The 14,972-nt window shown below is 41.2% G+C and overlaps 1 protein-coding gene across 1 annotated transcript; it reads left to right on the top strand.

Annotated features, from left to right (window-relative positions):
• The first annotated feature begins 829 nt into the window (after positions 1-829).
• Positions 830-14,753, top strand: PDCD2 (programmed cell death 2). The gene is made up of 6 exons (XM_081855874.1): positions 830-1,192; positions 3,442-3,684; positions 5,717-5,866; positions 6,336-6,451; positions 13,833-13,949; positions 14,528-14,753. The coding sequence occupies exons 1-6, from the start codon at positions 898-900 to the stop codon at positions 14,684-14,686; spliced, it is 1,080 nt and encodes a 359-aa protein (XP_081712000.1). The 5' UTR covers positions 830-897; the 3' UTR covers positions 14,687-14,753.
• The last annotated feature ends 219 nt before the right edge of the window (positions 14,754-14,972 follow it).

Here is a 14,972-nt window from a genome sequence, read left to right as displayed (position 1 = left end):
ATAGTTCCTGTACCTGGATAACTATGGAAAAGGAGATTCTATTAATTGCAGCTTTTCTTCATTACCAGCTCCACTTGCCCATATCCTCTCTTCACAATTATTTAAAGGTACCTGCCTCTGCTTGTTAGGCAAATTTGCTTTTGCATAAAGCTGGTGAAAAGGAAGCTGTGTAAAACCTGGTGGCCCACTTGTCCCTATCCAGTTCTAGGCTTTATCCCAGGTCTCACCCCTACCCAGCTAGGTCACACTGCCCATGCTCTGCACCCTCCTTGAAAGCTTTTATCTGGCTGAAGTGTGTCTTGACCAAGGGCAATGCTTCTTGCTTTCCCGGATGGAGTATGCTGTGTGTATCATCTGCAACACAACCCACCCGACAAACTTGCGTCCATAGCTTCCTTCATGTTGGCTCAGGCTGCCCACACGCCTTGCCCACAACTGGCATGTGGCTCTCAGAAAGTTGCCCATGAGGCCCTTGACTTTGGGGGTTGGGAGAGTTCCCTGACATTAAAAAAACCACAACCCGATTCAGTATTAGGATTCGGAGTAAAAATCAGGCCAGCCCAGAGCCAGCTCGTGTTTGTTCTGGATCTGGAAGGGGGCAGGAATTCGGTTCGATTATACTCCAGCTAGGATTCTGACCCCTTTAATTCCAGGCGGTGGGGATTGAAGCCACCTCACTTCTTTGTCACCACCAGAGGGTCTTGTGAATCTGGTCCAATTGGGAAGAAAACCACCCCGCTGCCCGCCACTTTAAGCAAGGCGCCGTTTGGGAAAGAACCGTCTCCAGCCCAACCCCCGCAGGTGCCTCTGCTCTCCAGCGGAGGCGCTGTTGTTTCCCCTCGCCAGGCGGACTCCATTGCCGCTGGCTTCCACCGCCTCGGCCGGGAAGGAGACATCATGGCCTGGCGGCGAGTCGAGCTGGGCTTCGCGGAGGAGGCGGCGGCCTGGCGGCTGCGCAGCGAGCACTTCCCTTGCAAAGTGGGCGGCAGGCCGGCGTGGCTGGCTGAGGCGGGCTTGCCGGGCCCCGCCGAGCTGCAGTGCGGCGCGTGCGGGGAGCCGCGCGCCTTCCTGCTGCAGCTCTATGCGCCTCGGCCGGGCCGGGCCGACGCCTTCCACAGGAGCCTCTTCCTCTTCGGCTGCCGCCGGCCCGCCTGCTACCGCCTCGCCGGCCCCTCCCCGGGCTGCCTGAGAGGTGAGGGGCGCGGGCGGAGAGGGGCCTCGTGTCGTCTGAAGGGCCCTCGGTCGGGTCTGCTGTGGGCTTAAAGGCATGCAGGAGGGAGATGCTGGAAGTCCTAAGTCCCCTCCCCTTAAACCCAGCGGGGCAAGTTAGGATTGCAGCTGCAGCCCTCAAGGCCCGACTCGGGAACCTGCGGTTGTCAGTAGCCCCGGCCAGCATAGCCAGTGGTTAGGGGTGATAGGAGTTATTGGGTGGACCGGCTGTTTCCCTATCCCTGGGCTCTTTGTTGTTTGTTCCTATTAAAATTTGGGCCCTTCCATTGAGGAAGACAGACTGTTGCCCTAGCCCAGTGGTTCCCAACCTTTGTTGGGCCATGTCTCACCTAAGCATCTCTGAAATCCTGATGCACCCCCCCCCAATAATTCTTATTATTCAAAAAGTGAAGCCCTATTCACGTGGAAGAAGCCTAAAAGGCCATTCATTGTAAATAACTCATTCTCGAATTGCCCCCCTTTAAAAATTAAATTGCCCCCCCTATGGGGCGTGTGCCCCACATTAGGAACCACGGCCCTAGCTGAAGGCAAATCACTGCCCCATCTAGCTTGTATCATATACTGGTGATGGCAGTGGCTCCCCTGGGTTTCAGACAGGGGTCTTCTTCCCTACCTTTACCTGGAGATGATGGCGATCGAACATGGGGGAAGCAGGTACTGTACAGCCCATTTCAAATAAAAATGCAGCTTTCTTTGCCCAGCTCCCTGCTACTGAACTCCCTTTGTAGGAGTTTGCTTATCTTTGCTTATTCAAGGCATCTTCAGTCCTACCAGTTGTCACGATACAGATGTGTGGTAACATTGCATTGGCTCACATACTGTGCACCCCGATTCATATTTGTCAGGTGTATCCTTACAGGTTTGCTTCTGCCTTGCAACACATCTGGTAAAGAGGTGGGATGTAAATGTTTTCACTAAATAAATGCAAATGTATCTTAGGTGCACAGCTAAAAATCTGGTTTTATTTATTTCTACTATTTATAGACTGCTATTCACCACAGATGTTCACAAGGCAGTCTACACAACAGTCAATAAAAGAATCCATCGTTCAAAATAAATTAGTGTTTAAAACAAAGAAAAAAGTACAGGTAAAGTTCAATAAATAGGCTTAATACAATTTACTTACTTAAATAGAATGCTGTGAAGAAGTTCTAAAACTGGAAGTCAGTCGAAAAAGAATAAACAAGGCCAGCTCATAACTTTATAATAGAATTTGAAAATGGGTGTGTGTGAGAGAGAGAGAGACAGAGACAGAGACAGAGACAGAGAGATAGAGACTTGTCAGTGGCTTCAGTCTTGTGCTCGGGAACATGTCATTTTGGCCCTACTAAAATCTGTAGTATCTTTGTGTGGGTAACCAACTGCAAGCTTACAGCATATAAATGATGAATGGATAAAGTGTATGTCATTTGGTAGAGTTTTCTTAAAAATAAAGCGAGTCAGGCAATCTTTTTTTTCACCAACAACCCATGTCAACCGTTATATATCAGATGGGAATGTTTCTTCCCTTTCCTTAAAGTGCTACCCTTGTAGATGTATTAGAGAGCATCTCAGAGCACCATAAATCACCATGTTTGAATTAAATGTCAAAATAAAAAAACTGGTGAAGTGGAACTAAGGAAAGGGAGGTATTATCTGGTACGTCTTGGCTGGCTTTGATGTTGACAAGAACAGCTCTTTTAAAATGTGAGACATTAATCAACCTCTGAGATCCTAAACTGACAATGTTTGCCTTTCTCTTGATACTTTCATGACAGAACTGGTCTGTTGAATGGAGCAATTAAAGCATCAAAAACGGATTTAAGAAAACATTAGCAGTGTGAGTCTTACTTCAGATGGTGGCTAGAGATTTTTCAGTTTGTATTCCAACTGAAATGTGTGGTACTGTTAAACTAGAATTGGAGCATGTTTGGAGCTCCAATTTAGTCTGACACTACTGAGAAGTGAATTTTCTCTCAGATTATATACATGCCATTCATGCTGTTCTGCCACACTCAAATGCTGCCAAATAAATATCACAAAATTAGTGGATCTCTCCCTCCCCTAAGGAGCTTTGGATCCTCTGGAATAAGAGGTCTCTCCTCCGGTAAAGATTAAGGAGAAGTGTAGCAACTTGTATAGTTTCTGACATAGCCAGGTCAGAGAGAGCAAACAAAAAGTATATACAAATACTTGCTTTCAAATAGTTAATAATTTATTTCTATTTTCAAGTTTTTAGGAATCAATTGCCAAGGAAGAATGACACCTACTCTTATGATCCACCACGGGAAGAGCCACCCCATGAAGAGCCGATTTGTGCAAATCTACAGCTAAAATGTGGAACGAAGCTGTGCCGAGTCTGTGGGTGTTTAGGAAGCAAAACATGCTCCAAATGCCACAAGGCTCATTACTGTAGCAAAGACCATCAAGTTAAGGACTGGAAAGCGGGACATAAGCTTTCATGCTTGCAGTCTGGTAAGCGATTTGAAACTCTAGAAATTTGCATTGATTTAGAGGAGGGTCTCTATCAGTTGAAGATCGGCTTTGATTACTTCAGAATTGAGCAGTCCAAGAAGAATTGTTATAATTGGGGAGAGCAGGGGGGTGCAATCACAATGTTTCAGGGTAGGGGGAGGTGTGGTATGGGAGGTGGGGCAGTTCAGGGAAGGGGTACATGGCCCACACAGTTAGTGACTATGCTGTGTGCAAGCCCATCCTCCAACATGAGGCATTGCAGTCATCCTGTTAGCCAGCCCTTTGGTCCGCGGCTGCTGCCCTGAATGCCAGGTTAGCTCTGAGGAAGACATCCCTCATCCTATTCTGGATGAGGAGGCTGGTCTGGTCTATATTACTGATACCTTGGTGGCTGAGCAAGGTGTGGTTGGTCTTACCTAGCTGTGTCCACCTGAGTATCTGGAGCAGCATCAGGGCAGACCTGAGGGTCAGGGAGGGGGTATTGTTGTGATCTATAGAAATTAGCTCTTTCCAGGCTCTCTGTCTATTTTGGGGGCAGGAGAACTAGAGGGCACGTTCTTGGCATTGGGCAGTTGGGACAGATTCGGCATTCTGCTGGTTTACCGTCCACCTAGCTCCACAGCAGTCTGCCTGCCTAAGCTGACAAGAGCTAGTCTCAGGTGGTGTTGAAGGCTTACAGACTGCTGGTTTGGGGGGATTTCAACATCCATGATGAGGTGAATGGCTCTACGGTGGCTCAGGGCTTCATAGCGGCCATGGAGCTGTTCCAATATGTTATTGGCCCAACACATGTGGCAGGCCATGCTCGGGACCTTGTGAAGAGGGTTATCTGAAAGTGGAGGTTATTGGCATCAGTCTCTGGTCATGGTCTAATCATTTCCTATTGAGATTTAGACTTTTAGCACCTTTTTTCTCTGCAGAGGCTGGTATCTATTAGGATTGTCTGCCCTTGGCGGCTGATGAATCCAATGGATTTCAAAAACTGCTCTGGGAATTTTTTTGGCTGATATAACTGGTGCTCATATCAAAGCCCTGGCCAGTCTCTGGAGTATCCTAATGGCCATTGACATGATTGCCCTTCAGCACCCTCTCCCATTTTGTGGAGCCCATTTGGCTTCCTGGTACAGTGGAACCTTGGGTTTCGAACGTGCCTTGGAAGTCAAACGGCTTCCGAGGCGCATTTCTCCATTTTCTCAATGGAATTTACCGACCGCCCATTGCACCTTGGTTGTCAAACGTTTTGGAAGTTGAACGGTCTTATTACATTCGACAACCGAGGTACCACTCCATAGCTTAGGATGAGGAAGCAAGCTGGGAGACAGCTCAAACGCAAGTGGAGCAAAACTCCAGTCAAATGCAATCAAACACTAGTGAGGCCTCATCATCAAGCCTACCAAATGGCAGTGAAGGCAGCAAAGAAGGTATACTTTGCTGCCTCCATTGCACCCTCATTGTGTCATCCAACAGGGCTTTCCTGGGTAGTGCAAGGCCTTTTACAGTCTGGCCTGAAGGAGGTGACACAGTAGTCATTGTTGTTGTTATTCACCTACGAATTCTAAAACATCATATCCTCTATTATTTTCAGAAATTTTTGCCAAAATAGTTTTTACATATTTTCTGGCGTTGCTGCAAAGTCCACTTTTGGTCTTTGACATCTCCAGCAGCACAAGTTTCTTTTTTAAGCAAAGTTGCAGTGCCTCAATTTCTTTCAAATCCTGTTTGTCTCTGTGAGTAGAATGACATAAAAACTCTACAGTAATGCTAGAGGTGTTACTGTTGAATTTTGGGACATTTCTGCTTCTAGAGACAAGCAGGGTTTTTAAAGAAATCGAAAAATTGAGACACTGCAGCTTTGTATAAAAAAATGGTGCCTTCTGCTCTGGCTTTATTCTGCTGGCCATTTCATTCTATATTTGTCTTTGCTAGCTTTAAAGTTTGCCCCCCACCCCCAAGAAATCATTTGAAAATAGACTGATATACAAAATAGAATAGGGAAGAATGATCAAAATAATTTTGGTTTCTTGTTTTGTAGGTGAGCTGGATGTTGTTATTCCAGATCATAAATTTCTTTTCCCCGAGTATGAAATTGTGATAGAGCCTGAAGAAACTGACTCCTCCAATGTCAGTGAAACAGAAGAGGAAGATCAGGACAAAAAAGAATTGACACCTGCCGCCAATACAGGTAAGTAGTATGAATAAATTTCCTTGCTGCAAGACCTATTTTTAAATTATACTACAGTTGTACCTTGGAAGCCGAACGGAATCTGTTCTGGAAGTCCGTTCGACTTCCAAAGCGTTTGAAAAACAAAACACGGCTTCTGATTGGCTGCAGGAAGCTCTAGTCATCAGGAAACGTTTGACAAAGGAATGCATAGTATAAAAGTAACACAGATTAACAATAAACAAAAAGTACATAAACTTGAAAAAGATTACATGCATAATCTCCCTGGCAAGACACAGCCTTTTCTTTTAAAAACATTTCACAAAAAGGAATATTTTAAACAAGTTACACTATGAAAATCAGACTCTTCATCTTAACATACTTTGTTCTAATTTCTCATGCAAACCTTCTGAAGATTTTACTTTTGCTTATTAAAACTATAGTATTGCTGATTTTAACACTATAAAGTTTTAATCTGTTTGGGTTTTAGATGAAGCACCAGATTCTCTAGATGAGACTTCATTGGAAGCAATGGCAAAACACGAAACCCAAGATGACAAGATTTTTCAGAAGTTTAAAGAGAAAATTTCTTCGGAACCAGAACAGGTTTTGAAATGCATTTTTCTGTGGCTCCCTCTATTTTTTTTAATATGAGTTCAATAGTAATGCCTGTTTGTCATTTGTTACTTAGCCTAGAATCCTGTCAGTATTGCTTAATTTTCTAACCACTAGGTCTTCATGCCACTAAAGTACTAAAATATGTGGTGAAGATCAGAAATCTGGCCCAAATGAAATCTTAGAAGTAATAGGGGAATGAGGTAGTGGCACCGCTTAGGGTGGCTACCTAAGAGAAATGGTAATATTGTTTTACATTTTTTTAAAAACCCACTTAAATGATAAAATTGGCAAAAGTGGAGAGCTTGCCCATGAGCTGGGCATGAGAATAGCTCTCTCCTGCTGTTATATACAGTGGTACCTTGGTTTGCATACGTTTTGGATTACAAACACGTCAAACCCAGAAGTGCGTGTCCCGGTTTGCAACCTTTTTTTGGATTCCACCCATTTTTTTTGGATTATGAACAATTTTTTTTTTTTTGAGGCCCCATTGGCGAAAGCGCGCCTTGGTTTACAACCTGTTTTGGTTTTACAAACGGGTGTCCAGAACCGATTATGGTTGTAAACCAAGGTACTACTGTATAGCATATCCAACTAGTTCTTTTTTAGTTAAATTATGTGCTGTGTGATGAAGTACTTCTGTTTGTGTCCCACCATTCAGCTTCATTGAATGAAGTTCTAGTATCACGAGAGATGGAGAAAGATGTCTTGATCCAGTTCTTTCACACTATGCATGTTTTACACCATATCATGTTCTCTCGCCCTACTCATTTTTTCTAATTTAAAAAGAGCCAACTCTAACTTTTCCTTAAAGTGGAACTGCTACAGTTCTCTGACCATTTTTGGTTACTCCTACATTTATTAATAATCATCATCTTACATTTCTCCTTTTTCTTCCTGACAGAGGCATACGTGCGCCTCCCAATCTCTTTCTGAGATGCAACAAACAGAACTGTATGGTTCTCAAAATGTGGTTGCAGCCAGATTTCTATAAAGGCATTGTGATAGTAGATTTGTTTTCAGAATTCTTTCCTAAGGCTCCCTACCGTGGTATTTGCCTTTTTTAAACATCTGCCACACACATTTTTATTGAGCTACCTACCATGATGCCTTTCCTGGTCAGTCACTGTCAGCTCACAACACATCATCAGTGTAAAGTAAGGAATTTTTTGCTCTAGTGTTCATCATTGTACACCAAACCGCATTTGCCACTTTATTTTCCATTCATCTGGATTGGAGATCCTTTTCAAGCTGTTCAATCCCTTTTTGTTTTTACCAACCGGAATAATTTGGTCAGCAAGCATAGCCACTTCACTGCCCCTGAAAAATTATGAACAGGCACAGGTTCCAACTTTGATCCTTCTGGCGGTTCCCTCACTGCAAGAAGCAAAGTTACAGGGAACCAGGCAGAGGACCTTCTTGGTAGTGGCGCCCGCCCTATGGAATGCCCTCCCATCAGATGTCAAGGAAATAAGCAACTATCTTACTTTTATTTATTTATTTTATATAATATTTATTAAGGGTTTTTTTGATTACAATATAAAAAGACAAGCAAAAATATTACATATCATAACATATTTTCTTATCTCCTTTGGACTTCCTCACATCTCCCGCTCCTGCGTTCCAAATCATAAAAATTAAACCAGCAATTTATCACCTTATCTCCATCCTTACTATCTAATTTTCCAATGTTATATCTCAAATTTTAGATACGTTTATTTCACTCCTTAAAAAATTAAACTTAGCCTAATAATTATCTAAAAAATTGTTTTTTCTTGAATTTGACTTATCTTCATAGTTCACTTCGTCTGTTTCAATGGTGCCAAGTTGTTTATAATCAAGCATCCTGCTTAACATTCATACATTTTACAATATTTTTGCAAGTAAATCTTAATTTTTTTCCAGTCTTCTTCTACCATCTCCTCTCCCAGGTCTCGGATTCTGCCAGTCATCTCGGCCAGTTCCATGTAGTCTATCAGTTGCATCTGCCATTCTTCCAGTGTGGGTAGATCTTGGGTTTTCCAATGCTTAGCGACAAGTATCCTTGCTGCTGTTGTTGCATACATAAAAAATGTTCGGTCCTTCTTTAGCACCCCTTGGCCGACAATACCCAAAAGGAAGGCCTCTGGTTTCTTAGGGAAGGTATACTTAAATACCTTTTTCAGCTCATTATATATCATTTCCCAGAAAGCCTTCACTCTAGGGCAAGTCCACCAAAGGTGAAAGAACGTTCCTTCATTTTCCTTGCATTTCCAACATTTGTTATCAGACAAGTGGTATATTTTTGCAAGTTTGACTGGGGTCATGTACCATCTATATATCATTTTCATTACATTTTCTTTCAAAGCATTACATGCAGTGAAATTCAGCCCAGTAGTCCACAACCTTTCCCAGTCCTCAAACATAATATTATACCCAATGTCCTGTGCCCACTTTATCATAGCCGATTTAACCGTTTCATCTTGTGTGTTCCATTTTAACAGCAAGTTATACATTCTTGAAAGTACCTTAGTCTTAGGCTCTAACAATTCCGTTTCTAACTTCGATTTTTCCACCTGGAATCCTAACTTTTTAATCAAGTTTGAAGACTTCTTTAATCTGAGCGTAATGTAACCAGTCTCGGACTTTGTCTTTCATTTTCTCCTGACTCTGCAATTTCCAATTGTCCCCATCTTTTTCTAATATTTCCCAATACTTTGGCCATTTGGCCTCCATATTGAGCCTTTTCCGGGCCTTAGCTTCCAATGGTGAAAGCCACCTTGGAGTTTTATTTTCCAATAAGTCTTTATATTTTGTCCAGACATTAAACACTGCTTTTCTGACAATATGATTCTTGAAAGCCTTATGAATCTTAACCTTGTCATACCATAAATATGCATGCCAACCAAACGCGTTGTCAAAACCTTCCAAATCTAATACGTCAGTGTCCTCGAGAAGCAGCCAGTCTTTTAACCAGCAGAAAGCTGCTGATTCATAATACAGCCTTAAGTCTGGCAGTTAGTATCTTAAACTTAATTCTGGGCTTTTTGCCCTGCCAGACAAATTTGGAAATGTCTCTCTGCCACTTCCGGAAGCACTCTGTTTTGTCCACAATCTGTAATGTTTGAAACAAAAACAGCATTTTTGGCAATACATTCATCTTTACAGCAGCGATTCGGCCTAACAAGGAAAGTTTCAGTCTTGTCCAACTTTCTAAGTCTCTCTTAATTTCTGACCAGCATTTCTCATAATTATCCTTAAATAGACTCAGATTTTTTGCTGTTATGTTTACCCCTAGGTATTTTACTTTTTTAACCACATTTAACTCTGTCTCTTTCTGAAACCGTTCTGACTCTGTAACTGTCAATTTTTTTCCCAGTACCTTAGTTTTCTGCTTGTTTAATTTAAATCCCGCCACCCGACCAAACTCTTGAATCAGTTGTAATACTTTTTTCGTACTAGATTCTGGCTCCTGTAGAGTCAAAACTAGGTCATCTGCAAACGCTTTAAGTTTATATTGTTTCGCTCCGACCTGAATTCCTTCAACCAACCGGTCCCCTCTAATCATGTTCAAGAGCACCTCCAGGACCGAAATAAATAGCAATGGGGAAATAGGACAGCCTTGTCGTGTTCCTTTTTCAACTTTGAACTCTTCTGTAATCACATTATTAACTATCAATTTAGCCTTTTGTTCTGAATAAATTGCGTCTATCCCATTTTCGAAACCCCGTCCCACTCCCATCCCTTCCAAATTTTTCTTCATAAATTTCCAAGAAATATTATCAAAGGCCTTCTCTGCATCTATGAAAATTAACACTGCTTTTGTATTGATATTTGTTTGCAAGAGTTCCAAAATATCAATAATGTTCCTTGTATTAGCAAACAAATGTCTACCTGGGAGAAAGCCTGCCTGGTCCTTATGAATTACTTCATTTAAAACTTTTTTAAATCTGCTTGCTAAAATATCTGCAAATATTTTATAATCCACATTTAGGAGAGAGATGGGGCGATAGTTCTTAAGTTGTGTCTTTTCAGTTTCCAATTTTGGTATCAATTTGATAAACGCTTCTTTCCACGATTCCGGCGCCTTCTTCCCCTCCAAAATTTCATTGCTAACCTCCATCAGTGGTTGTATCAGAGAGTCTTTCAATGTCTTATAATACTTGGAGGTAAGCCCATCTGGCCCTGGAGATTTGCCCAATTGCATGTTCTGAATGGCTTGTTCAATCTCTTGTGTTATTTTACAATTCAGGATTACTCTGTTTTCTTGTGACAATTTTGGTAGTCCATTCTTTTTCAAAAATTGTTTTATCTCAGCCTCATCTTGCGGCCCTTGAGTATATAGTTTTTTAAAATATCTCTGGAAGCACTTTCTAATGTCTACAGGGTTCTGGATGTTTCTTCCTTCAATCTCTAAATTTGTAACTGTATTTAGTTTTTGTCTCTTCTTCAACTGCCATGCTAGCAGTTTCCCACATTTATTCGCCGATTCAAATGTTCTTTGTTTCATTAGTTTAACTTTCCACTCTATTTCCTGGTTTATCAATTTGGAATATTGTGCTTGATAGAGTTTAATTTCTCTCAGAATCGGCTGTGATTTCGGGTTTGATCTTAACTTCTTCTCAAATTCTTTAATTTTCTCCAGAATCTTATCTTTTTTCTCATTTTGTGTCCTTTTCTTTACAGCATTCTGTTGTATCAAGAACCCCCTCATCACGGCCTTACTTGCGTCCCAGATGGTTCTTTTTTCCACCGTGGTGTTCAAATTTATCTCAAAATAATCCTTCAAAACTTTTTGGGCCTTCTTGGTGATCTCCTGATCTCTAAACAAATTGTCATTCATCTTCCATCTAAAGGAGCCGGTTGGTAGTAGTGTCATATCCATCTTTACTGCATTATGGTCGGAGCAGGTCTTTGGGCAGATTTCCACCTTTCTGGTCTTAGGTGCCAGACCTCTAGATATCCATATTTGGTCGATTCTCGTCCATGTCAGTTGGGCTTCAGAAAAGAATGTTCCTTCTCTTCCCAAGGGGTTCTTTGTCCTCCAAATGTCAATCAAGTCCATATTGTCAGTCAGTTCAAAATAAGTCTTAGGTAGTCTGCCATCTTTTGTCACATTTTGATTTTGTGACTTATCCATGTTGGTTGATACCACACCATTCATATCTCCCATCATAATGATGTTGTCATAGTCCAGATAGTCCAGGACGCTCTCGTGCAACTTCTTATAAAATTCCGATTTCCCCTCATTTTGTGCGTAAATTCCTAATATCAAAACCTTCTCTCCTTGATGTTGTATCTCAATTGCCAAAATTCTTCCTTGCTCATCTTTAAATAAAAATTTAGGTGACAGGCTCTCCTTTGCATAAATCACCACTCCCCTCTTCTTCACTCGATCCGAAGAAATAAATTCTTGGCCTAATCTTTTATTTATTAGCACTTTTTTATGGAGCCTAGTCACGTGTGTTTCTTGCAAACAAATAATGTCCAATTGTTCTTTTTTCAATATGTGAAATATCTTCTTCCTTTTTTCCGGGGAGTTGCACCCATTAATATTCCAACTCAGCAGTTGCAGAGACATCCTGAACAATTCTGTTATTTCTCTGGGGGTGGTATCTTTTTCTCTGGATCTTCAGGTTCCAAGGGTAGAGGTACAGCTGATGGTCCAGGCCCCAAAGGTGTTTCAATTCCTTTCTGAAGGTCCTCTCCGTAGGCAATCAGAAATTTATCTCTGTCTTCAAGTGTTTTGATTTTAACCTTCTTCCCTCTGAAGGTGAAGGATAATCCCTGAGGGAATTCCCACCTAAAGATGATTTACTCCTTAGCAGTCTGACCAATTCAAGATAGGCGGATCTAAGGTCCAGCAGTTGTTTCGGGATATCTTTGTAAATTTCAGCTCTTCTGTCCAAAATGTCCAGTGACTTTTCGTAGTGTAGGCCTAATATCCTGTCCCTTTCCTCCTTCGATCTCAAAGTTATCAAACAGTCTCTGGGCTTGTCTTTCTTTGCAAATTTTCCAAGTCTGAAAGCCGACACAATTTTAAAGTCCTTTTCCTCCTGTATAGGCCAGAACTTGGAAAATTCTTTAGTCAGGAACTCAACTAAATTTCCTTCTTCAGCTTCTGGTATTGACCTTAACCTTAGGTTATTTTCCCGATTCCGCAGTTCTATCATAGACAAATACATCTGTTGCTCTCCAACTTGTTTATAAAATGGTTTTACCTCTTGTTCTAGATTTTCAACTTTTTGGCTAGTTGCCTCAGCCAATTTACGATTTTCTGCAGTGGCCTCAGTTAACTGCCCAATTGCTTGTACGTTCTGTGCCACCTGCCCAGTTATTTTATTTAGACAGGCTGTATTTTGGTCAATTTTGGCTGTTTGTTCATCCGCTTTCTTATCCAAAGATTCCACTCTCTTATCCAAAGATTCCAATTTTTCATAAATTTTCTCTAAAATTGAAGCAGTTGCTCCTGCGGCCATATCTTCCAGCTGTGGTGAGCAACTATCTTACTTTTAAAAGAGATCTGAAGGCAGCCCTGTTTTTAATGTCTGATGTTTTAATGTATTTTTAATCTTTTATTGGAAGCCGTCCAGAGTGGCTGGGGAAACCCAGTCAGTATTATTATTATTATTATTAGGACCTCACTTCTTACATCCCTTTATTGTGCAACCTGTTGCTTATTCCTTCTGCTACCCTTTCTTTAACTTTTTATTGATCCAGAGGAGGATCTGTCCTGTTATCCCATGGCTGCTAAGAGATGTCATTTAGAACCTTTGACTAGAAACCATTCAGACCTTGTGGTTTTTAATTTCTTGAGAAGGAAGTCTTGGAAGTTCACCTCTTGTCACTAGTTGCCTCTGTCCCAAGTCTTCCACAGTGAAGACACATTAATTAACTTTTCAGCAATCTCCTTAAAACCCTTGTTATTATTGGTTCAATTGCCTCCATAGCTGGTTGCCTGTATTTGACATATTTATACTTTAATCAGTGGTTTCAGCGGTATACTTCCTTTTCATCTCTTACTGTTTTGTAAGGATGTTCTTATTTGAGTAAAACTTCCATTTTCTGAAGGAAGTCTCAGATTCTTAGCATCCTGAAATAAAGCAAGGATTGGTTCTAGAGGTTGTAGAGCAAACAAGCTAACATGATTGCCATGGAGGCACAAGATTTGAGAGGGGTGACCAGCAGCACAGCATTGTTCCACAGAAGGGATGACATATATATTTCATTTTCGTTCATAACCTTTTGCCCCAGTTCGGAGAAGTTAAATTGCGCTTACTGGCATTGATATTAATGGAGCTTTAATTCAGGTTTCATTAATTTTAAAGGGACTGAAGTCTTGGGGCCTTTCCATGTAATTTAAAACTCCATCTGTGATCTCTCTTAATCTCAGATTATCAGATACTGTAGAGATGGAGAAGGCCCACTCTGGATTTCTGCAGAAAACATTCCTCAGGAGACGGACATCCCCAACTGTTTATGTGGTAGTAAGAGAGTATTTGAATTCCAGGTATGGAAATCTGGTTAAATTGTGTGTAATAAGTGTGTGTGTGTAATACACACACACATATATATATATATATATATATATGCGCGCAGCAGAGGAGAATTTTAGGACTGAATTCTTAATTCTACTTAAATTTTCTTTCAGTCCTTGCCAAAGTCTGTGTAGCCTGAATTGTGGGAAGTCAGGAGTTCAATGATACACATTTTTGAACTATAGTCTACTTAAATTAAAAACGGGTTGTTGACTAGAACGTAAAGGTAAAGGGACTCCTGACCATTAGGTCCAGTCGTGGCCGACTCTGGGGTTGCGGTGCTCATCTTGCTTTATTGGCCAAGTGCTAAATAAACTTTTTAGGACAGGTAATTGCTGCAATTTTTCTACAGATTTTGCTGAAGTATTTGAATGGTGCTCTTTTTCTCTCTCCCCCTACCCCAACTAATCTTGTTGCTTTTGCGGGGGCTGTAAGCTAAGATTTGAAGACTATAAAGAATTGATCACTGTGCTTTCTAAACTATGTAGTACAGCAAAAGTACTATGTAGCTTAAAAGGTAACTTAACATTTCTGTTGTGTTTTGTTTAAGATTATGCCACAACTTCTGAATCACCTAAAAGTTGACAGCCTTGGAGAAAGCATCGACTGGGGAACACTAGCTATTTATACGTGTGCCGACAGCTGTAACAGAGGCAACCACTATACCGAAGAATTTGTCTGGAAGCAGGATATTTCTAGCACTATTTAATATCTACAAAATTTAAATGGCAGGACATTTAACTCCGCATCATTAAAATATCTCACTTCATAACTAATCCTGTAATTGTGTTTATTCCCCTTGGGAAATCTACACAAAACATGGATAAAACAAAAGAAGCAAGAGCGTATCCAGTGATGAGATGATAACAGTTGCCTTTTTATTTTAATAAAACCATTAGCTAAGGTAGCTTTATTATATTGTAGTGAAACTTTGCCATGCCGGCAGCTAGGTAAGATTTTTCAGACAGTCGTCTTATTTTTATACCTTTAATTTT

Source organism: Podarcis erhardii (genome assembly GCF_964252035.2).
Source record: "Podarcis erhardii genome assembly, chromosome: 3".
Classification (NCBI taxonomy): domain Eukaryota; kingdom Metazoa; phylum Chordata; class Lepidosauria; order Squamata; family Lacertidae; genus Podarcis; species Podarcis erhardii.
Note: the sequence above shows the minus strand (reverse complement) of the source record. Positions and strands in the feature narration are given on the sequence as shown.